Here is a 22,810-nt window from a genome sequence, read left to right as displayed (position 1 = left end):
TAACATTCTATATTGCATCCCTAGTTTATTCTGAATTGGTTCATACTTTTAAAAATTGAGGACCCATTTCTCGGTCAGATAGAACTAGTTGGGTCTTTTCTTTCTTTCTGTCTTTCCAGTCTTTTCCTTTTCTTAGTTTAATGGTCCTAGGATTTAATCAAAGAAAGACAAGCCTCTGGTTAAGAACCCCAGAGAACAAGGTGTATTTTTAGTTGCATATAACATGCATGCACTCTGAGTTCCACACTCGTGGAATACCTCAAAAGTTGCTATCCATATTCTGGAATTAATTGTGTGGTTTGCTGGAAGACTGGAGTTATGGCATTAAATCTGCAGTAGCATGAGAGGAGCCAGAGAAATATGGAGTTTCATAGTTTTCGCTATATCTTTTCCAAAATGTTTGAGGCGTTTTGTGAAACATTTGTAGAGATTTTTAAAGAGATCTTCAAAAGTTAAAGAAACGTTTCTCCTTCCCTAATGCTCTGAAATCTTTAAAAGGTGCCATATATTTGGCTTCAGTAATCCAATCCAATTCCTAGTTCAATATGGTTTTCAAACCTAGATCCTAGCTGTTGGTGCTGGCTTTTCTCTCATCCCTGTTTTTTGCATTTCAGAGCACACTCTGCAGTAAGCAGGATATATTGCTCCCGACCTCGCATAAGCTACACGCAGGACTTCTCTTCTGTGGACTGTTCACATGAGCAGAATGGTGCCCAGTCAGGGACTAAGAGCTGAGTCCACATTCTCAGTGAATTAAAAAATCTTGGATGATCTGTTAGAAATGAAAAAGGCCCCAAGACTGTACCCCATGTAATTCTGTCATTCTTTTATTTTATAGGAGACTTTACACATGTGTATCTGTAATTTAAATGCGGAGAGCTTGAGTTTCCCTGCATGTGCACAGCACTCAAGGGTTTTCCCTGCTCGACATAAAGTGCTCCTGGTGTCATATATCGCCACTAAAGAGACAGTGGGGGAGAGAATCTACACCCTGGAAACACAAAAGGCCACATTTTTAAGGGCAGTAAAGGGGTTGGGCTTTTCTGGTGGACCCCAGTTTTTATTGATGCCTGGGTTTTTTGAGTACTTCCCCCTGCCAGAGGTCAACTTTCATTTCATGGGATAGGGGAAGGAGGGTCAGCACTGAAGGTCAGCCTGCTGCGAGCTCAGGAATGCACTAGGAATGAGGAGACTGGTTTTAAACAGAAGATGTAAAGGTTTGTACTGAGGAGTTTTCAGAGATAATTAATCTTATGGTAAAATAGCCTTTCCCTGAAGCAGGGAAGTGTGCAGCAGCTTTGCTCTGGAGGGCCAGTAGAGTCTTCAAACCACATTAAGAATGGCTCCTTATTCAGCGCTTGATTCTGAGAAACCCACTGCAGTAATATTCAGGCACACAGTAAAAGGGTCACTCTTGTCCCAGCAGCTACAAAGAACAGTGTTTAGAACAGTGGCACCATGCTGGATCTGCAGCACTAGGAATCTAGCTGTGGAACTGTGCTGTGAAATAAGTTCCCCATCCACCTTTGCCTCTGAGTCCAGTCATGCAGCCACTTGGCTGCTACAAATCCAGGCATCACCTTCTGAGCACATCCGATGAAGTGAGCTGTAGCTCACGAAAGCTTAAGCTCAAATAAATTTGTTAGTCTCTAAGGTGCCACAAGTCCTCCTTTTCTTTTTGCAGATACAGACTAACACGGCTGCTACTCTGAAACCTGAGCATATATAGTATTTCAGACATGGTAGCTGGCATATGGTTGGTTTCCAGGCCAGTTTCTTCTAACAGTTCTCTCCTTGGCTCCCCCTGCTGGCTGGTGAGCTCAGCCTTGCATGGATCTGAAGATTGCATCTGAAAAAGTGGGTTTTTTTACCCAGGAAAGCTTATGCCCAAATAAATCTGTTAGTCTTTAAGGTGCCACCGGACTCCCTGTTGTTTTTGTGGATACAGACTAACACGGCTACCCCCTGATACTTGAGGTTGGTGTCAGCCTTCTTGCTCTTGCTGCTGCTGTTTTGAATTCACTTTTCCTTTGGGATGCTGTTTATTTGTCATTTTTGCAAATTCTTTGAGTGAATATTTGCATAAGTGGAACAAATTCCTGGGTGTAGGGGATTCTGAGACTTGTCAGGCCAAAGACTGCTTAAAAAAATGTCTAAGAGAGAGAACTTGTGTGTGTGTGTGTATGCCAGTCATGACTGTTGTGGCCAACCCCAAATCAGGCCAGAAATCTTTTATGCCACACTGCACCATTACATATATCCTATGTACAACGTTTATTAACTTACTCTTCCTCCCATGCTACCACCGTATCCACAACTGTGCACCCCAAAACCCCACCCGCAAATGTACCAACCACATCATGATATTTCTAATGTTGTCAGGGACGCATCCATTTAAATTGGCAGTTCATGGAGTGTCGTGTTGCATGGGAAAAATCCAGTGGCAAAGTAATGGCAGACAGAGACAAGAAGCCAGTGTCTCCCAGTCCATTGCTGTAAGCACTTGAACCAATAACCATCCATTTGTATGTATATGCTGCTGTTACATGTGTAAATGTGCAATTTGTTAGGATTTAATTCCCATTCTGTGGCCTAAAGTGTTGCTGTTTCTTCTTACTCATTGAACGAAGCATACTACAGAGTGAAAAGTGAACCCTCCCATTTGGAAGTACTAACCTGTCAGTCACCAAGGCCCCCAAAACCAAAAGAAAACATGAGGGATGATCATCATTAACTGGAACATCCAGTTAACTAAAACTGATTTTCCATGGAGTTCCATGAACCTTCTTGCTTTTTTTCTATATGGAAACTTTACTACTTGTATGGAACATCTATGCAAAAAAATTCCAGTGGGAATCCAATCAGGCCTATGCAGGCTGCAAAACTGTTCTGCATTAAACTTCCCAGGAGGGATTAGCAGTAAGATGCATGGTACTGGAGCTCATCTACTAGAATTAAGGTGTCTCCAATCATTAAACCTGACCTCCCATTATGGGAGGTATTGGGGCAGCTTCTAAAATCTCTGGAGCTCAGGGCTGGCAGGACCTGGCATTATTCCAGCATGCCTGCACCTCTGTGACAAAGTACAACTAGAATATGACCTATAATATGAATAGACAGCTTGTAGAACCTCCACACTATATAATTCATAAATTAATGTTTCTAAAAAATACCACCACCGGAACAACTATAAAGGTACAGCATTCCCATTTTAGGATTGATGATTTTTGTCCTTACACACTTTCATGATAGAATAAAGTACAATACTCTCATTCTAACTCTATAATAACATCTGAAACCATTTGTTCACTAGGATCAAAGTTGATAAGAGGGGAGTTTTTCAAAGCTCAGAATGGAATAGAAAAGTTGGGTGTATTTCCATGCGCAGTAAATGGGGTTGTGTTTGTGACTCTGCCTTCCCGTCACTCCTAGGCCTCCGTTTGGCTCCTGCCATGAATGCTTATGCCAGATGAGTGTCTCTATTCCTATGTTTGTTTCTTGGTGGATGGTTTCTACCCCATCAACTTTGTGTTGTGGTTTTTTTTTGGTACCAGTAGCTGTATCCTATCCAGTTGCTGACTGCACTTTAATAGTCACGAACAACCAGTGAGCTGCAGTTTTGAGAGGTGTTTTGAGTTTGTAGAAGTTACTTAAATGTACGATAGTCCAAGCCATCAATTAAAAAAAACCAACCCACAGAAAGTACCCCGCATTGTGAACATGAGGCAGCCAAGGGGCACTCTTCCTCCTAAGATTTATTCATTAGGCAAAGTATGTTCCAGGGAACTGTGCAGAGGCTTCCTGTTCCTTCACCACACTCTGATACTTAGACTGATAACACAGTGAAGTCTGGAAAATGCAAGCAATCAAGCCAGTCTTCACTCAGTGGGTCACTTTGCAATAATCCCTGTTCCTTGAACGTGTGCCTGCTTTTTGTGGTGTTTTCGCAAGTACATGAAAGTGGTTCACTCCGCCAGTGCTCAGTCTAGATAAATATTTACCCTGCAAAGTCAGAGGCTTTGCTATGACTTGATCTTTGAAATCACATGGTTTTTATTAAACCAACATTCTTGACAAGTATTACAGGGCTGGCTCTTTGAGGGCTGTAGGAAAGTGTGTAGCCTGTAGCAGAACAGACCTGAGGCCTCACTTAACAATAACCTTAATTTATTCTTCAGTTTTCTTCTTTTACAAACCCTTCCCCAGTTCTAGCACCATATGGGAAGAGAAAATTTCTCCTGCATAAATGAAAGTCTGCAAGGCCAGGGGTACCTGAAGGTAGAGGAAATATGTGACTGAGTGAAAGAGACAAGGATAAAGACCGGCAGATACACTTTTAGTCACATATGGTTGATCCTTTCCAGTGGCAGGCAAACGTCATGATTTGGAATTTGGTTCAGAGCTGCACCCCAAGATTGGATGCTTACGTGTGGACACACATTTAAAGAAGGGCACAGCAAGCTACATTTGTAGATTGCAATTAGGAAATTGAGCATCTAACCAGTGACAAAATGTTTTCTAATTGTTGTATTAGTTGCTGCCTGCCAAGACATTCAGTGTCTTGTATAATAATAACCACAGTTAAAACCTATTGTAATGAACTGCTTACTATGTGTGGGTATGTTTTCTGTACCGCTGCACTCTGCTGGATGGAATCAGAACTTTTCATCGTGTGCCATAGATCTTGTATTGCCTAGTTGCTGAAGGACGTTCTCCCATATTTCAGATATGTAGGAGCTTGTGCTTTTGGAGCAAGAGGATCTGGGTTGCATCCCAGTGACATTCTGAATGACCTGGGCCCAGTAGTGTTGTACTAATCCGGGCAAAACTCCCCTTGAGTTCATGGGATTTTTATCTGTGCAGAATCTGGAGGATCAGGTCACTTCTTTGTGTGCATGGGCTGCATTTCAGTGTGGGATATCTTTCAGTTGCAGCACAGAAAAGTCTCAGTGCAGCTAATGCACAAAATTCCTGAAGTTATAGAAAATGGATCGTAATGAAACAAAGAATGAATAATAAATGCAGTGGACTCCCTCATATTCCATTCTGCTGAAGGAAACATGGAACATATATTAATTCCTAATGGAGCTCTGAGCCGAGGTACACAGGAGTCTTGCAGTCCAGAGCCACCATCAAGCATGGATATTAACTTTAGGAAGCTGTTGGCAATACTAGTGAGCAGAAATGCGGTGCCAGAGAGTATTTTAGAGACAGAAAGAGTATCTTGCTATGAAGTTTCTAGTTAAAATATGTCAATCAATGAATCTAATTCTCTGAATGTTTTCCTATCACCACAAAACCCACAAAACTGTTGATTCATCAACGATACTGACTAAAGCACATCCTGTCTCCAAAACCCCACTAGAGGAGGCTGGTTTGCTGTTAACCCTGAAGGTTCAAAACCTGTTGCAGAACTCACACCACAAATAGAGTTGCACAGGGAGAGGATGAATACTCTTCTAGCTCTTTCTTTGGGTTACTATTACATGTTTGTGATGGATATTCCTATCCTCTCTCATTCTTTTAAATATTCAGGAACTAGAAGCCAGGTAAAACATTTTGCAGCTTTCTTTCCCGTATCTTGTGCCTCCTGTAGCTGTTTACACTTGTGTACTTTGCACAAGTATAAATGATGAGGCAAGCTGCAAAGCAGAGGAGAATCAGGTCTTTTAGGTTCCTGATACATGTAAAAATGTATTGAAAAGATTTTACAAAGGGAAAGAAAGGAAATAACATAATGAGATGCCCGGCAATTTAATATTTATAGCTGTCTAGGCCAGTGCTTCTCAAGCTGTCTGATGTGGGGGACCGGTAATTTTTTTTTCCAATGTGCGCGCAGACCGGCAGCTGGTGGCTCGCGGACCGGACCACCACTTTGAGTAGCACTGGTCTAGGTAACACAGTTACACCTGTCACATTTTGAAATGTATATTTTGGCCTTTTTAGCTCTTTTCCTTCAAGGTTCTCTAAACACTTTAATTTGTGCCTCTCAGCACAACCTCTTATTAAACCTATTTTATGGATGGGTAAATTGACTCACGGGAGTGTAAATGAATTCGGGGGGATAGCTCAGTGGTTTGAGCATTGGCCTGCTAAACCCAGGGTTGTGAGTTCAATTCTTGAGGGGGCCATTTAGGGATCTGGGGAAAATATTGGGGATTGGTCCTGCTTTGAGCAGGAGGTTGGACTAGATGACCTCCTGAGGTCCCTTCCAACCCTGATATTCTATGATTCTAATTAATTTGTGTCACAGTGAGACAGTAGCAGAGTCAATGGCACTCAGGACTCCTGGCTCCCCCTCCCCTGCTCCACCCACTAGGCCAGGGGTTTTCAAACTGGGGGTCAGGACCCCTCAGGGGGTTGCAGGGTTATTAGATGGGGGGTCACAAGCTGTCAGCCTCCACCCTAAACCCCGCTTTGCCTCCAGCATTTATAATGGTGTTAAGTATACAAAAAAGTGTTTTTTAATTTATAAGGGGGGGGTCGCACTCAGAGGCTTGCTATGTGAAAGGGGTCACCAGCACAAATGTTTGAGAACCACTGCATTAGGCAGACTCCCTCCCCTAGAAAAATGCTTCGAACTCCCACTCTCACCATATACACTGGACAAAGGGACCCTAAAAGCTCCAGATACAGCCTGGGGACAATTCCCCTGGTGCGGGAACCGAGGTAGAGAAAGCCGCAGCGTGTCCCCCGAAGGGACCTTTGCAAGCCCTGGCTCAGGTGTTGTGCTAAAGTGCGGGTGAGAGTGGCATGGCAGAGAACGAGTCTCAGCACAATGCTGTGGCGATTCTGTGCCGCATTGCTGCCCATAAGCAGCCAGAGACAGCCCCGGAGGGCTGCCTAAATTCTGCCAGGCTCACTTGAAGCCATGGAACACCCTAGAATTGGGAGGGTGCAAAACTTGTTAATCCCCCCCTCCCCACACACACACACACACACACACTTTCCTGGGGCTGTGATATGTGTGTGCTGCTTAGAACAGCACAGGAAAGCACAGAGTCTCACCCTTGCCAACACCTCATTGTGTGATCTGTACCAAGGCTGCAAGAAATTCTTGTACGTTGTCCACATTTTCTGCTGCTGAAATATGACAGCCCAGTGTGACGCAGCTTCAGTACAGAAGGAAGGGAAAACAAACAGAGATTTCTACTAAAGAAAAGAACATCATCACACTATCCTGAAATTACCTCCTGTCCCGTGCTCAGAAATGGATGGGAAGAGAGGGATGGCAAACATCTTCCAGTTTTTTTATACGGTTTCAGAGCGTGTTTCTTTTTTTCTTCTTTTTTTGGACTCCATTGCAAAATGAGGTATTTACTGTGAGCCAGTTGCTTTCTTTGGCCTGGGAAACAGAGATGGTCCTTATTAGCACACAACGTATTTCTGGAGATTGTTGGAGCTCAGATTACACAATATATCCCTATTTATATCATTAAGAGTATGTTAGATGAAGAAATCTCAAGTATACCAGGGATTTACTGGAGTGGATGGAAGGACTGTGTTTTGATGTTTTGTGTGTTGCTTCAATCCCAATAGTACATGGACTCTTTCAAGTCTCAGTAAACCATCAGCACACCAGGTACTGCCATGGCGTCTCTTACCACGCTCAGCTGCTCTGGTGCAGCTCTCGTGTCTTGCTTTAGACTCTGGCATCTCTTTATACTGTCAGGTATGGGCCTGTCATATCACCAGGCCTCACTCCAGCCCTTCTAGGAAGGGAGCTTCTCCTCCCGTTTTCAGTCTCGGATCTAGTTCTCGCTCTTGCCCAGAGATGACATTGGGCTCCCCTCTATCATTCCCCAGCCTACAGCCCTGTCTGAACCTCCAGTCTCAGCCCTCTGGCTCAGAGGGCCAGCAAGCATCTCCCTCTGCTGCTCTCAGCCCTCTCTGGCCATGGCTGTCCGACGTGGGGAAGTTTGTAGGTGACCCCTGCACACTTTCTTTCTGCCTTCTGCTTTCACCAGCTTGATCTCTGCCTCCACAGCCCAACTAGGGAACTCTCACCGCTCCCTCCTTCAGTGGCATCCTCTCCCTGCAGCTATCAGCCCAGCTTTGCTCTTTTCTCCTGAGCTCTCTGCTTCTCTAGATCCCTTGGCTTTTCTGTCTCCCTATCTGGACTCTGAATTGTCACATGCCTTTGGGCTGTTCCTCATTTATTACTGCCCGGAGGTAGACCTGCCCTGCTTATTGCACCAAACTAGGTTGCACCTGGATTGGAACAGAAGCGCTGGGCCTGATTGCATTTAAGAGGCCAGCTACCCTGTTACAATGTGCTTAACTTTAGGCATATAAATTAAGCACTTGCTTAAGTGCTTTGCTGATTCAAAGCTGAATCAGGATTGGTAAATGGGATACAGAGCAGTCTAAGCCGGTCATCTAGAGAGTGAATGAATGGGAGTGGACGTTGCACTTACCCCTCTACATTCTGAAATTGGTCCCTGGGAGAGAGGGACGAGAGACCTTCAAGTGAAATGTACTTCTGACAGCTACTACTGGCATCTGCTCTTCTGAGACTGCAGGAGAACTGCTGCCTACAACCACAAGGGTTCGGTTTGACTTTCAGCTGCAGGAATGAGCCGGATGCATTGCCAAACGTGACCCTGAGGTGTGCTTCTTTGTCAGTTGGTTCAGTCCATTCTGTTATCAGACTAGACATGGCTTTCCGTATGTGGCAAACCCTGGCACTGTCCATGGTGTGTCTGTGCCGGGGTCAGCTGAGGACCTCGGGCTCCAGGGCTCTCAGCCCAGAACGTTTCCCAAACACAAAACTCACTCTAGAAGCAGAGGGGATGGAAATAGTTCGGTCTCTTTTAAAGCTGTGAAATATCATCTGTGGAAAATCTGTCTCATTTTTCTCTCACAAATCCACATGATACACAATATGACACTGGGTTTGGCAGCACTGCCACAGAAAGGGTCAGCTAGGGAAAGCATCTGGGGATGGACATTTGTTTTAGTGTGGCTTTGTAAAGAAAGGGATTAATAATTCAAATCAGTCCAATAATGAGTCTTATTAGCCTTCACTCACTGCTCTGTGAGACCGCATCCTAAGGAGGCCCAGGACTAAGCGGCCCTTCCTTTAAGAAGAAAAACAGAGGAAGCTGTTTACTCTTTAGGTCTTGCCATTCCCTGTGTTTGAATTCAGCCAGTCTGCTTCTTTTCCTAGCACATCTTAGTGCTTGCATCTAAGAGCATTGCTGCTATTCAGTGTAATGTGGGTGGTGTATATTAAAAGCAATATGATGTTATTGCTTTGATCCTTTCCACCATAAACTACTTCATGCTGAATAGCCAGTGATGCCAACCAGAACTCTCTTGTCCATATGCCTCTTGCCAGAGAATGACGTCTGGCTCCTATTACTTGTACCGGGCTGGAATGTACCCGGCCTGGTTAACACAAATAGAAGACTAGGGTTCATTAGTCAGCATGTCCACTGTCAGAATTTATGAGGCTCAGATGGGATTATTAGTCTTTAACAATAAATTTGCTAACACAATGTATGGCACTTTGGGGAGGTGGGGAGGAGAATGAGAGGAAATAAAATACCTGTAAGAGCCCAACATTCCTGCTGCTTTACCTCTTGGCTTCTGTTTATTAGTTCTCAAATATTTTGAGTTGGCTTTTGCAGTAAGGTGTCAAGGCACTTCACAGCCCATCGTCACACCATATTTGGTTCCAGTGCCGCTGAAAAGTCATGGCAAAGACATGGTAGCAGTCAGTCACAGCATTCCAAGGGCTTTCTTCTAAAAGACCTTTGTCAAGGAGGACTTGCTGGTCAGTCGCTTGATAATGGGATGTATATCCTTTCACTAGTTGCTTATGTCCAACCCAGCTTTATCGTGACTGATAGTCATTTGCCGTCTGACAGTGCTTGGATGGCGTCCATGTGATGTCCTGGAAGTGTCACTCTGCCTCATTACGGACGATTGTCCCCATCTCAAAAATCCATGATCACAATTGTTAGCATGTGGCATCTGGTTGGCATGTCTCAGGGGAAAGGCTAGGGACTAAATGGATGTGGGAGATGAAACCTGGTTTTGTTAGCTGTAGAAGTGGTCCTTTCAAATCTGCTTTGGGGAGCCTGCACTGCTGCTGCCCACGCTATTACTGCTGTGTGGCTGTCTTTGAAGACTTCCCTCTCCTGGGCTGTCAGCACAGCATGATGATGGCTTTCAAATGAAAAAAGACAAGAACTTTGACTTCAGGTTTTAAATCTTTAAAAATCTGATGTATAGAATTGATGGGTCACAAAGGCAACTTAGACTCCAGACTCTAATGAATAGTTTCATACTGTGAGCTTATTCTGGATTTAAGATGTGTTGGATTTTAAACTTTGGCCTTGTTTTTCTCCCATATGGAGATATTTACTGGCTGAGTTTAGCATTATTTTAATGATTTTTTTTTAAAAAAAACCCAAGAACTATAACTGCTTTAGAGAGGCTTTGAATATGTTTTTATTAAACATTTTAATATACCAGAACATTTAAAATTGCCACCAGCCAGCTCCGTTATAACTCAAGTATTGTACCTATAATTTTTCAGTAATGCCAACTACTTCTATTGCCTCTGTCAAAGTAGAACAAATTTTAAAAAATCAGGAAAATTAACCCAGACTGATAGTTCTTGCTCCAGCGCCGAGCAGCATTCTTCAACGTTTTGACCCAGTTAAGTTAGTTTTATTCCCAAAAATGTTGTTTAGTTAATCAGAGACTCATGTTTGCCTTGATGCAAATGGAAGTTCAAACTGTTCTGTATCATAGAGGTCCTGAGCTCTGGTTTGAACAGATTCAGTTTGGAGAATTGTTTGTAGAAAAATCAGAACATTTTTGTGGTTTTTTCAATGTGTACCCTGGATCAAATGTCTGCACAACCATAGTGAAGAATATTGGGGTTTCGCTAACGTTCTGGTAAAAATAGACTGGCTTAATCAAATAGCTTTCAGTATTTCATTGGTCTACTTTGCTACAGTAGAAACTGTTTGTTAAAAAGGTGCAGGTTAAATGGATTTAATTAGGAGGGAAAATGAAAGGCATTGAACAAGCCTGAGAGGTCGGTTTCCTTACTGTAAACATCCAACCTCAGGTCATTTTTCATAGATGAGCAAAGGAGCTGTACTATATTTGACTTACAAGTTATAAACACCATGAGCTGTCATTTGATATAACTTCTTAGCCTTTTGTTTCTGGGCAAAGTCCTTGGACCTTCTTTCCAGCTGTTCATAACCCTTTCTATAGGAGAAGGTCTTTGTGTTTCAAAGTGAGCTATAAAAACAAATGAAAAATCAATTTACAACTGCAGTATGTGCTGAATTCCCCCACTGACGAGGCCAAGGGAGGCATTCTAGCACTCCTACCCCAGTCTGATAAGGGAGGTGTCCTGCAACACTCCAAATCAGGCTAAGAGGGGCACTCGGCATACCTTCTAAGGAGGAGGTATAGAGCTGGGGTTCTTAACCTTTTTTTCCCTAAGGAGCCCCCCCTCCCCCCCAACAGGCTGTAAAAACTCCATGGCCCACCTGTGTCACGACAACTGTTTTTCTGCATATAAAAGCCAGGGCTGGCATTAGGGGTAGCAAGCAGGGCAATTGCCTGAGGCCCCTTGCTACAGGGCCCCCTGCAAAGCTGCATTTCTTAAGGTTCAGCTTCAGCCCCGAGTGGTGGGACCCCGGGTTTCAACTCCACGTGAGGGGCTTTGGCTTTCTGCCCTGGGCTGCAGTGAGTCTAATGCTGGCCCTGTTTGGGGGACCCCCTGAAGCCTGCTCACGGCCCCTCAGGGAGCCCCAGACCCCTGGTTGAGAACCACTGGTATAGAGCACCCAAAGGCGATTAAATGAGGCGTTCAGTATCCCTAGCCTAATAAGGGCAAGACGACAAACTTTCTGAACCTCCCAAAGGTTCAGTTCACTTGGAGTTCTAGCCAGAATTTCAGTCCCACTCCATTCAGGGGTTAGTCATGTGTTTGTTTTCCTGTGCACCCCCCTGGGGATAGAGAGGCTTCAGTAAGTCATGTTTATAAAGCCCTCTGAGATCCCGGGATAAGAAGAGCTATGGATTCTAAGTGCTAATGGTACTGCATGTTGTCCTCTTGCAATTATGTTGTAAAATAATATTTTAAAATGAGTGAGCTGGAACGTTGCGGTGTTTGCCAGAGAAGCATATGCTTTTACAGAAGAGAACTTTATAGGAACATAGGGATCCCGTGGAAAATAGGCAGAGTTTTATTAGCATTAGCTTTCCAGGGTTGACTGGTTAGCGATACTTTGGAGGCTGCTCAAGAATTGTGATTACCTGAGCAGTGCTGGTTTGTGGAGAGTTGCGTTTAGTTAGGGACTGTGGTAGTCCCCTCTTAAGATTCTTCCCTATTGGTACAACAATTTCTTCTGCAATCTGAGTGATGGGAGCCCTTTCTGTGTTTCCATTATAGGTTGTATTTTCAAGACCAGCCACACACACACAACTCTAAAGTATGATGCGTAATGCCACACACACACGTTTTTAATCTCTCCTGGGTGTGTAGTGACCAAAAGTCAGTGCGGTTGGATAGTTTTTTGGTGGCCTGTATGAAATGAGCAGGTTTCTCAGTTCAGTTATTACAGATACTATGTTCACTTATCCATTCAAACCTTTGTTAGTATACTTGTTCATCTTAGTGGAGAGGCTAAGGATTGAGTGGTAGGGGAGTGGTACTATATGTGAAAGAAAGCCTAGAGATAGAAATTCCATGCTTGAATAATAAGAGTATAGCAGTAGGAATATACTACCGACCACCTGACCAGCATGTTGACCGTGATAGTGAAATACTCAGGGAGATTTGAGAGGCAACAACAACAACAGAAAACCCAATAATAATGGGGGATTTCAACTCTTCCCATATTGACTGGGTACATCACCTCAGGATGAGATACAGAGATAAAATTTCTGGACACTATTAATGACCGCTTCTTGCAGCAACTAGTACTGGAACCCAAAAGGGTAGAGGCAATTCTTGCTTTAGTCCTAAGTGGCACACAGGGTCTGATCCAAAAGGTAAATATAGCTGAACAGCTCCATAATAGTGACTATAATGTAATTAAATTTAATGCCCTTGTGGGGGAGGGGGGAGTCCCAAAGAAACCCACCATAGTAGCATTTAGCTTCAAAAAGGGGAACTACATAAAAATGAGGAAGCTAGTTAAACAGAAATTTAAAAAGAACAGTTACAAGAGTGAAATGCCTGGAAGCTGCATGGAAACGTTTTAAAAGCAACACAATAGAGGCTCAAAGTAAATGTGTACCCCCAAATAAAAATAAACAATAAGAGGACCAAAAAATTGCCACCGTGGCTAAACAATAGAATAAAAGAGACAGACACAAAAAAGACGTCCTTTAAAAATTGGATGTCAAATCCTACTGAGTAAAATAGAAAATCTGACAAGTCAAGTGCAAAAGTATAATTAGGCAGGCCAAAAAAGAATCTGAAAAACTAGCAAAAGACAAAAACTCACAGCAATTTTTTTTAAGTACATCAGAAGCAGGAAGCCTGCCACACAGGAAGTCAAGGCCGTTGCGCAGAAACTAAATGAATTCTTTGCATTAATCTTCACTGCACAGGATGTGAGGAAGATTCCCACACCTGAGTCAGTCTTTTTAGGTGACAAATTTGAGGAACTGATCCCTGATTGAGGTGTCAGTAGAGGAGGGTTTGGAACAAATCAATAAATTAAACAGTAATAAGTCACCAGGCCAGATGGTATTCACCCACGGATTTTGAAGGAACTCAGATATGAAATTGCATATCTGCTATGTAACCTATCACTTAAATTAGCCTCTGTACCAGAGGACTGGAAGATAACTAAGGTAATGCCGATTTTTAGAAAAGGCTCCAGAAGTGATCCTGGCAATTACAGGCTAGTAAGTCCAATTTCAGTACCAGGTAAATTGATTGAAAATATAGTAAAGAACAGTATGATCAGATATGTAGATGAACACAATATGTTGGGAAAGAGTCAGCTCAGCTTTTGTGAAGAAAAATCAGGCCTCACCAATCTATTAGAATTCTTTGTGGGGGTCAGCATACATGTGGACAAGGGGGAACCAGTGGATATAGTGTAGTTGGACTTTCAGAAAGCCTTTGACAAGATCCCTCACCAAAGGCTCTTAAGCAAAGCAGGCAGTCATGGGATAAGAGGGAAGGTCCTCTCATGGATCAGTAAGTGGTTAAAAGATAGGAAACAAAGGGTAGGAATAAATGATCACAGTGGAGAGAGGTAACTAGCAGGGTTGCCCAAGGATCTGTACTGGGATCATTGGTCTGACTAATATGGCCATGCTTATGTTCTTATGTTACTCTTTAAGGGTAATTTACCATAGTGGGGAGCAGGCTGACTGAGGAACTTCACTGGAGGCAACCTGCCATCCCAGGTCATAAGAACAGTTTGTTTTGTTTATGTAAAGTTCCTTGGCACAGAGAGTTGAAGTGACCTGCTCAAGGCTACATAGAAACTTAATGCCATGGCCAAGAACAGAACTCAAGAATCCAGATTCCCAGTCTCCTGTGCTAACCACTAGATGGTACTCCCTGTCAGCACCTCTCTCTCTAAACTCTCTACATCTCTTTGTTAACAAGAAGACAACTAAGTGGCTTCGATAGTTATAACACAAGTTATAAGGTGAATGGAGAAACAAGCCCACTAACTTTTGTGTAGAGGTCACATTTTTCAAAGCAGCAAATTGGAGGTTAAGATGCCGGATTTATGTGCAAGCCTGCAGCAGTGGCGTAGCTAGGTGGAACGAACAGGGGCACCTAAAAAAAGGTGCCACCCGCTTGTACTCCCCGGGCAGCGCTCCGGGTCCTCAGGGGCACTGAAGGCCCCCGCCGCCGAGGACCCGGAGCGAGTGAAGGGCCCCGCCTAGCTGGAGCGCGTGAAAGCCCGGAGCGCCGCCGCTGAGTAACCATTTAAAATGGCGCCACTTGTGCTCAGAGGGGGAGCAGGTGCTCCCCCGGCTCCCACCCCCCCGGCTACGCTACTGGCCTGTAGGTGTGGCTTAGAACACATCTCCCTAGGTCTTCCCAGCAGAGTCTGTGACATAACTTCATGGCCTCATCCTATGTAATCAGAGTGTCTTTCGTGTGCGTCCAGTCCAGAAAGTTAATTTTCTATATCATTTTGTCATGAGGACGCATTTGAATATGCCAGAGATGGCTCTTCACTAAACAATCATTATTGACTTGAACTAGCTGGGCTATTGAACCTGCAGTCAGTGCCTTTGAGAACAATTGCAAGAGTTTCCGTGATAAACAAGCAGTCCCCAGTCCCTGCCCTCTGACACTGCCACCTGCTAGGGAGGGATTAGCGTTTATAAAGCAAACATGCTTGTTGTTAACTTCCCTCCCATGTAGCTTTCTGAATTTAGCTTTAGATTATGTAATCCAAGCCAGAAATGTTCTGGCCTACGTTCCTTTCCCTGAGGAGCAGCTGGGAGCTGTACTGGGAAATAAAGATTTATAGTAAACAGTGTTTTAAAGATGCAGACTCACGCTGCGGAATAGAGCTGCTCTCATCATTGAAGAACAGCGCCCTGGGTCTGGGTGTACTGCCCAGAATATCTTCATAGCACAATATTGTCGCATATATCTTGTGTATTGACTACAGAATAGATGCTTATGACAACAATAATCTGTGTTTATATAGCACAGTTTAAAGACTCACCAGGAACTGCCTCCACTTATGCCAGGACTGAATATGCTCCAGAGTTCGGAATTCTTATTAGCGAGTCTGATTCCTGCTGTATTTGTAAATCTGCATATTGGTGCCTGTATTTTGCCCTGGCTCTCGCAAAGCAGACTCTTGCATACTGTTTGTCAGCCTGCTCTAATCGGTTTTACCCTTTGCCCTCCCAGCTGTGAACACCTGTGCCGTCAGCAATGGTGGATGCGAACATGATTGCGTGCAGCTGACCCTAACACAGCATCAATGCCAGTGCTGGTACAATTACCACCTGAAGGAGGACGGCAAGCACTGTGTCCGTGAGTCTGCTCTGAGCACATGGAATGAATTGTGAATTCAGAGGCACTCCTTCTCTTTTGTCTTTGCGTTCCCAGGTTGTACCCACAGCTAGATTTATTTAAAAGGAAGTCCAGCGCTGTAGGAGTTTGACATTGTTGATGGTTATTCCCATGTTCCCACTCACATTCCTAGAGAGGAACCAGATGTGAAACGGTTAATAATAATTTAGAGACCAGCTCGTAGTGCTAACTGAACACAAACCAGGGGGATGCCACAACTGCATGCTCCGATGTGGAGCAGATCAGATTGGCATGTTGCACTGTAGTAGAAGCTGGTGCCAATTCTGCTTATTATATTGCCTTGGACTTCTTCTGGGAATTATTTTGGAAGCTGAGGAAGAGCAGAAAGGAGCCTGGGCAACCCAAATGAAATCGTTTTGGGACATGCTCTCCTGAGGAAGTAAAGGAGCAGCAGTATATCAGTGGAACAGAAACCCCTGCACTTTCCTCCTGCCCTAGGACAGATTTAAGGCTGTGCTGCCTCTCCTGCTGGGGAGGAGAGGAAGCTTGAAGAGGGAAGGAGTAGAAGCTCAGGCTTCTCATGCATAGCAGTTGGCATAAGTACTGAGAAGGGAGGTCTTTGTTGTGGAGCTGCTGGGAGAACAGGACCATCTGGGATCTGATAAATGGAGCATCCGATGGGATTTCACAATTGCATATCTGCCTGGCTCCTGGAACAGGTCGGAATTAGCATATCTTTTAGTAAAAAGCCCTTGGAAGAGATTGGCCCTGCTTTTCCTTCTTGATCGCTGCACAGGGATGGGACTGCACAGTGTTCTGCAGGAAATGGTTCATTAAGGTCAGCCCATTGCTTTGCCAGGACCTCACTCTATGTACACCCTCCTTCTCAGGTGAGGCATAAAACCAAGGTCCTGAATATTCATATATAGTAAGTAAGGATCCCCAGAGATCACCTTCCAGGTTGTCCTGGCTTAATCACAACTTAATTGCATTCCATCTACCTAAAACTCCCCTGGTGATTTCAGGTGGATAGGTTGGTGTTTTTCACTTCCTGTCCTGAAATGTTGTGTAGTGTTTGTTAGCTGTTGAATAGCTGCCATGCTTCACCCCAGAAGAGTCTGCGCTTTATCGGTGAAGTGACTTCGGTGTACTTAGAGTTTACAAACTTTGTAAAGTACTTGGGGATCTTGGGGGGCAACTGATGCTGTGACAGTTTTCAGAGTAACAGCCGTGTTAGTCTGTATTCGCAAAAAGAAAAGGAATACTTGTGGCACCTTAGAGACTAACCAATTTATTTGAGCATGAGCTTTCGTGAGCTACAGCTCACTTCATCGGATGCATACCGTGGAAACTGCAGCAGACTTTATATACACACAGAGATCATAAAACAATACCTCCTCCCACCCCACTGTCCTGCTGGTAATAGCTTATCTAAAGTGATCATCAAATTGGGCCATTTCCAGCACAAATCCAGGTTTTCTCACCCTCCACCCCCCCACACACAAACTCACTCTCCTGCTGGTAATAGCTCATCCAAAGTGACCACTCTCCCTACAATGTGCATGGTAATCAAGGTGGGCCATGTCCTGCACAAATCCAGGCTTTCTCAACCCCCTACCCCCCCCTTTTTTTTTTTCCGGGGGACACACACACACAAACTCACTCTCCTGCTGGCAATAGCTCATCCAAACTGACCACTCTCCAAGTTTAAATCTAAGTTTAACCAGAACGCCTGGGGGGGGGGGAGTAGGAAAAAACAAGGGGAAATAGGCTACCTTGCATAATGACTTAGCCACTCCCAGTCTCTATTTAAGCCTAAATTAATAGTATCCAATTTGCAAATGAATTCCAATTCAGCAGTTTCTCGCTGGAGTCTGGATTTGAAGTTTTTTCAAACCTGGATTTGTGCAGGAAATGGCCCACCTTGATTATCATGCACATTGTGTAGAGAGTTGTCACTTTGGATAGGCTATTACCAGCAGGAAAGTGAATTTGTGTGCAGTTTCCACGGTATGCATCCGATGAAGTGAGCTGTAGCTCACGAAAGCTCATGCTCAAATAAATTGGTTAGTCTCTAAGGTGCCACAAGTCCTCCTTTTCTTTTTGTGACAGTTTGCGCACAGAGCCTGTGGGATAGGCATGCGCTGCCAGGGACTGCTTGGTAAATGCATTTCCGGTGAGTCCGAAAAGAGTTCAGGGTTCACTTTGAGTTTTGGGCCATGTCCAGGGCAGTCCTTAATGCAAATGAGGACCTTTTCTCCCAGGAATGGAGCTTCTGTCTTGTATTCATGGATTGTATTAAATGAACTACAGTCTCTCCTTGATCTCCATGACCACTCGGCGCTTTATTCTTCCACTAGGCTAATGCCAGCAAGAGAGAGGATCTGTTTGAAATGATGTGTACTTGCTCCCTGCTCTGTCTCTGTAGTGAGGAACCCATGTGCCAATAGGAATGGAGGCTGCATGCACCAATGCCAAAATCGCCATGGAGTAGTGCGCTGCGAGTGCCGCCCCGGCTACCGCCTGGCAGCTGACAGCCAGGCCTGTGAAGGTACAGTACCCACAATGAGGCGTGCATGGAGAGAGACACAACCCTTGGTATTGTTAGTGTTGGTGGCTAACATAGTGACAAATGAACCTTACGCTTTTCCAGAGGTTCAGCTCAGGAAAGCATCCAAGATTTCCTGTGATTAGTTTAAATCTGTGCAGCAGCCATACTTCACTGATCTAGCAGTGGGGCTGGAAGTCTCCTGTGAACAGATGAATAGCTCCTGATTGCAGTCCTTCTGTTTGCTGGTGTCTCTGCTTATGGTCCTGACACCAGTCTGGGGGGAGGTGCAGTGGAATGTAAGGAATCACTCCCCCCCTCATCCCCGCCCCCCGTCCCCCCCCAAAAAAAGTCAGAAACACCAAAAATGAAATGCTTGGTCTCTGGTTTGAGTCTGTGGCAGAGGTTTTGGAAAAGAAGAGGATACAACCCACTATTCCCACCAACGTAGGCTTTTGAGCCAGTGATCCCTGCTTCCAGAAATACAGTAGTGCAGTACAAAGGAAGACAATCATACGTGTTTCCTAGCTGTGCACAAGACATGTGGCAACCGATTCAACAATGTACGTTTGCCATATTTCTCCCCAACCTCCCCATTCTAGTTAAGTTCCAGTTAGTTCCATCATGCAGCTGTACATGGCTATTTCCAGCTTTTATCTCTTAGGAGGGACCAGAGACCAGTCTGTGTGTGCAGTTCAGAAAGGAGCCCTCCAAACCGTCCCTCTCTTGAACACACTGAAAGGCAGGGAGCTGTGCTCCTGGAGGGCATTCCACTGCCAGAGCCGCTCTGCTTGGTTTTGGTAATTGCCCGTCTTTCTCTTGCAGACGTAGATGAATGTGCAACTGGGCTGGCCGTGTGTGCACACAGCTGTCTCAACACCCGCGGCTCCTTTAAATGCACTTGTAACCCTGGGTATGAGCTGGGGGAAGATGGCAAGCAGTGCTACAGTAAGTATTGACCGCCTTGCCCAGGCTCACTAACCCCCAGACAACGAGAGGAGAGAACGTGGTTTTGACAGGGGGAAAAAGAAGGGAAGTAAACAGTGAGGTAATCCTTGACAAAACCTGTGTCCATTGTTGTTCTAAGTGAGCTGATACAATGAGAGTCCTAGGCGTTTTCAGTGGCATCTTTCAAGGGAAGTTTATGGGACTGCTTATTCTCTCACCAGGACAAGAGCTGTGCTGGGTCTTTAAAGGGATCATGAAACTGCCTGCAGTGGTTTTGATGATGTATTAATAGCTGTCTAAAAACAATGGACCTAACTCTGCTGCTCTCTGTCCTCCCCAAGTTGAAGTCTGTGAAATTGCAGAATTGTTACTGAGGCAGAACTTGATCTAATGTGTCCCCGTCAATTCCCTCCCAGGGAAAAAGAGACGTTCAGGGTTATGAAATGATAAAACACATAATTCTTTATCAGGCTAATGAAGACCAGCAGTGATAGCTAATTGCCCGAAGTGAAGTCACTGGCACGTAAAGCTCTACTGTCCATTACTGATGTGGTAAAGAACCACCATAGCTGTCCTTGTTGTTATTAATCCCCTAGCAAATGAATTAACGTTGGGTTTTGTCACTACCTATGTTCTTGCTTACCCCAGCTGTTCCCTGCTATACCCTGCTAGTCAGTTATGTAGTACACTGGACTGGGGGGTAGTAGTGGTCCCTCAGGCTTATTGTTTCTTATAAGAAGCAACACGATATGAGATCCATCCTTTCAACCCTTCATTCCTGCTGCTACTGCACTTCTCTGTGATCTAGGTGTTGACATTAAAATTGTCCTTACAAGAGTAGGAATCTGACTGATGGGGTCTGAGAGTGACGTGCAGAACTGGACTGATGCTGTACTCTATTCAACTATTAAAATAACACTGGTTTTCCCCCACTAGTATAGTTCCTTGCAGCCTACAGGCAGATCATATAAAGATATTTTCCTTAGCACAGGAGTTTCATATTAAATTAGCAATGTTCCTTCCCTTTCTTGGATGGGGTTAAGAAATTAAAGCAGGTAGGTTTATGGAGTGTCAGATGAGAAAGGTAAATGCGAGTCTGGGAGTAGTGGATCTGCCCAGTTAATTTCTCTTAGCGTTGTGAATGTCCCAGCAAAGAACCCAGTCTTCCCATGGCTTCTGCTGCTAATTGGCACACAGGTGACTTGGAAAGATCTGGACCACTCTCAATGCCTAGCTGCTTTCTTATTCACATTGGTTCTGGTTAGTAGATGTTACTGGTAAAAGATGCCAGACTGCCCGCCCTGGAGACTGAAACAGTACATCTGTTGGCGATTGCAGTGCAAGCTTCACCCATGCACATAGCCTCCTGCTGGCATGCTTCAGCCAGGTTCTGAAATGTCCACTGCTAGAAGTGAGAGATTAATTCAGTCTCTGCAGCTCGTTGAGGCTTTGGCGTCTCTGCTAAGGCTTCCAGCAGGGGGCTCAATTTAGTGCTGTTCGTGGTGTTAATTTCCTTCAAGTGTCCTCACTGGGTGCATGGTTAACATTTTTTTTTATCTCTAAGCAGAAGTTCTGCCTTTCATAACCCTGCTAACTGCTCTTACAATGGCAACAAAGGAAAAAGAATAAAATGTTCTTCATTTTGTTCTGAGATCTGAGTGAAAGACAAACCCTTGCTCTACACCTGGGCCTGGCTCCCTGCCCGATGTCAGGAGAGAGGCAGGGCCAGCATTCGTGGCTTTCATGCACCCATCCCAGGATTTTACAAGAGCTGAAAAAAAAAATCACGTCATTTTGTGATGAAAATATCGAAATTGTTCTTTTGAAGCGATGTATGGAACTGAGCCAAAATCCTCTCTGGGGATAAGTTCCTTTGTGTTTGCAAAGCTTTTAATTAGCTAGCCTGATTTTAAAACATGTAATTAATAAGTTTCATATTGGCCATAAATCAGCTTAATTAAAAACCTTTTTTAGATCATTTGGCAAAAACTCATGTGTCTGTTTGCTACTCACGTTTCTTCCAGCATTACAAGAAGTGGCTCCAACTCTCCCGGCTATCAGAACCTGAATATTTCTGTAATTAGCTCTGTGCTGCTGCTGCTCCAGTTTCTAGCTGTCCTTCAATCTCTGTGCAGAACCTGCGGAAAGGTGACGCGCCAGATTTGGGCTGGCAGCATGTGCTGGAGCATGTCCGAAATCAGCAGTCAGCAGCAGGAGTGGCCCCTTTTCAAGGCCATTTGAAAGGTTGTAGAGAGGCTGCCCCACAGTTTGTCCAGAACAGGATTTGTGCAGGGATATTATGGGGTATAGCCTGGGATCAGTAGCTGTGAACTGCATGTGATCTGTTTGTGCATCATTTCCTCTCCTATCAATGGCCTCTACCCACTACAGCTACCCCCAACCCCTCTCTCCTGCACATTGTTCCTACTCTTATTATTCCGAGGGCTGCGCATAGACAGCCATAATATGTGCACACAATGAAGCCTGCTTGTTCTGGGAGTCTGTTATCCCAAATACTGGGTGCCTGCCAGAATGTGGCTCTGTAAATCCAGGTACGGCAGAGATGGCTCGGCCATGATCTCCTGGAAAAATCCTGTGTAAATGTTATAAGATGCTCGATAGATATCCATACGGTATGCTTGTTTGCTTTCCAGGGATAGAGATGGAGATTGTGAATAGCTGTGAGGCCAGTAATGGTGGCTGTTCCCATCTATGCCGTCACACTAGCTCCGGCCCTGTCTGCTCCTGTAACTTTGGCTACCAGCTTGATGAGGACCAGAAAACCTGCATTGGTAAGGGAAGCAGTCTGCCCTGCAGAGGTGGCTCCCGTTGTGTGCTGAGTGATACATTGTTCCATTATGAAGGGTTAAAATCCATTGCTGATGTAATAACCTAGTATATGGATTTGTGTACAGGCCCAAAGTCCAAAGTTTGGTCAAGAAGTCAGAGGCCTTGAAAATAGTAATTAGCTAAGTAAAAGCAAAATAACCGAAAAATAACATTGCTTTTGCTAAAATATGCCTGGTCAGCAAAACGCCAGATGTTGGAGGCAATAATTGTGGCTTATTCAAAGTTGCAAATAGAACAAAAAAGCCCTGTTTCTGTTGTGTTAGTTTCTTCTGTAGAGAGATGTTCTTCCCACACATCCAACCTGAAGTTTATAAAAGGTTCAAGCACGTCAGTATAAGATATGGCCTCCTCCCACCTCCCTTTCCCGGGAACCAATGCCTGCCTTAAAACACAAATAAACAACTTAAAAGACAATCTTTATTGCTATATACTTTCACTGTTTCTTTGCTTTTACC

At 44.4% G+C, this 22,810-nt stretch overlaps 1 protein-coding gene across 1 annotated transcript in view; it reads left to right on the top strand.

Moving 5' to 3' along the window:
- The window catches only part of MEGF6 (multiple EGF like domains 6), a 246,097-nt gene that overhangs the window by 174,962 nt on the left and 48,325 nt on the right, over positions 1–22,810 (top strand). The window contains exons 7-10 of the mRNA XM_077837239.1: positions 15,884–16,009; positions 18,438–18,560; positions 19,383–19,505; positions 22,160–22,297. Coding sequence (XP_077693365.1) covers positions 15,884–16,009; positions 18,438–18,560; positions 19,383–19,505; positions 22,160–22,297 — 510 coding nt within the window. The remainder of the gene's footprint in view (positions 1–15,883; positions 16,010–18,437; positions 18,561–19,382; positions 19,506–22,159; positions 22,298–22,810) is intronic.

Source organism: Eretmochelys imbricata, chromosome 18 (genome assembly GCF_965152235.1).
Source record: "Eretmochelys imbricata isolate rEreImb1 chromosome 18, rEreImb1.hap1, whole genome shotgun sequence".
Classification (NCBI taxonomy): domain Eukaryota; kingdom Metazoa; phylum Chordata; order Testudines; family Cheloniidae; genus Eretmochelys; species Eretmochelys imbricata.
Note: the sequence above shows the minus strand (reverse complement) of the source record. Positions and strands in the feature narration are given on the sequence as shown.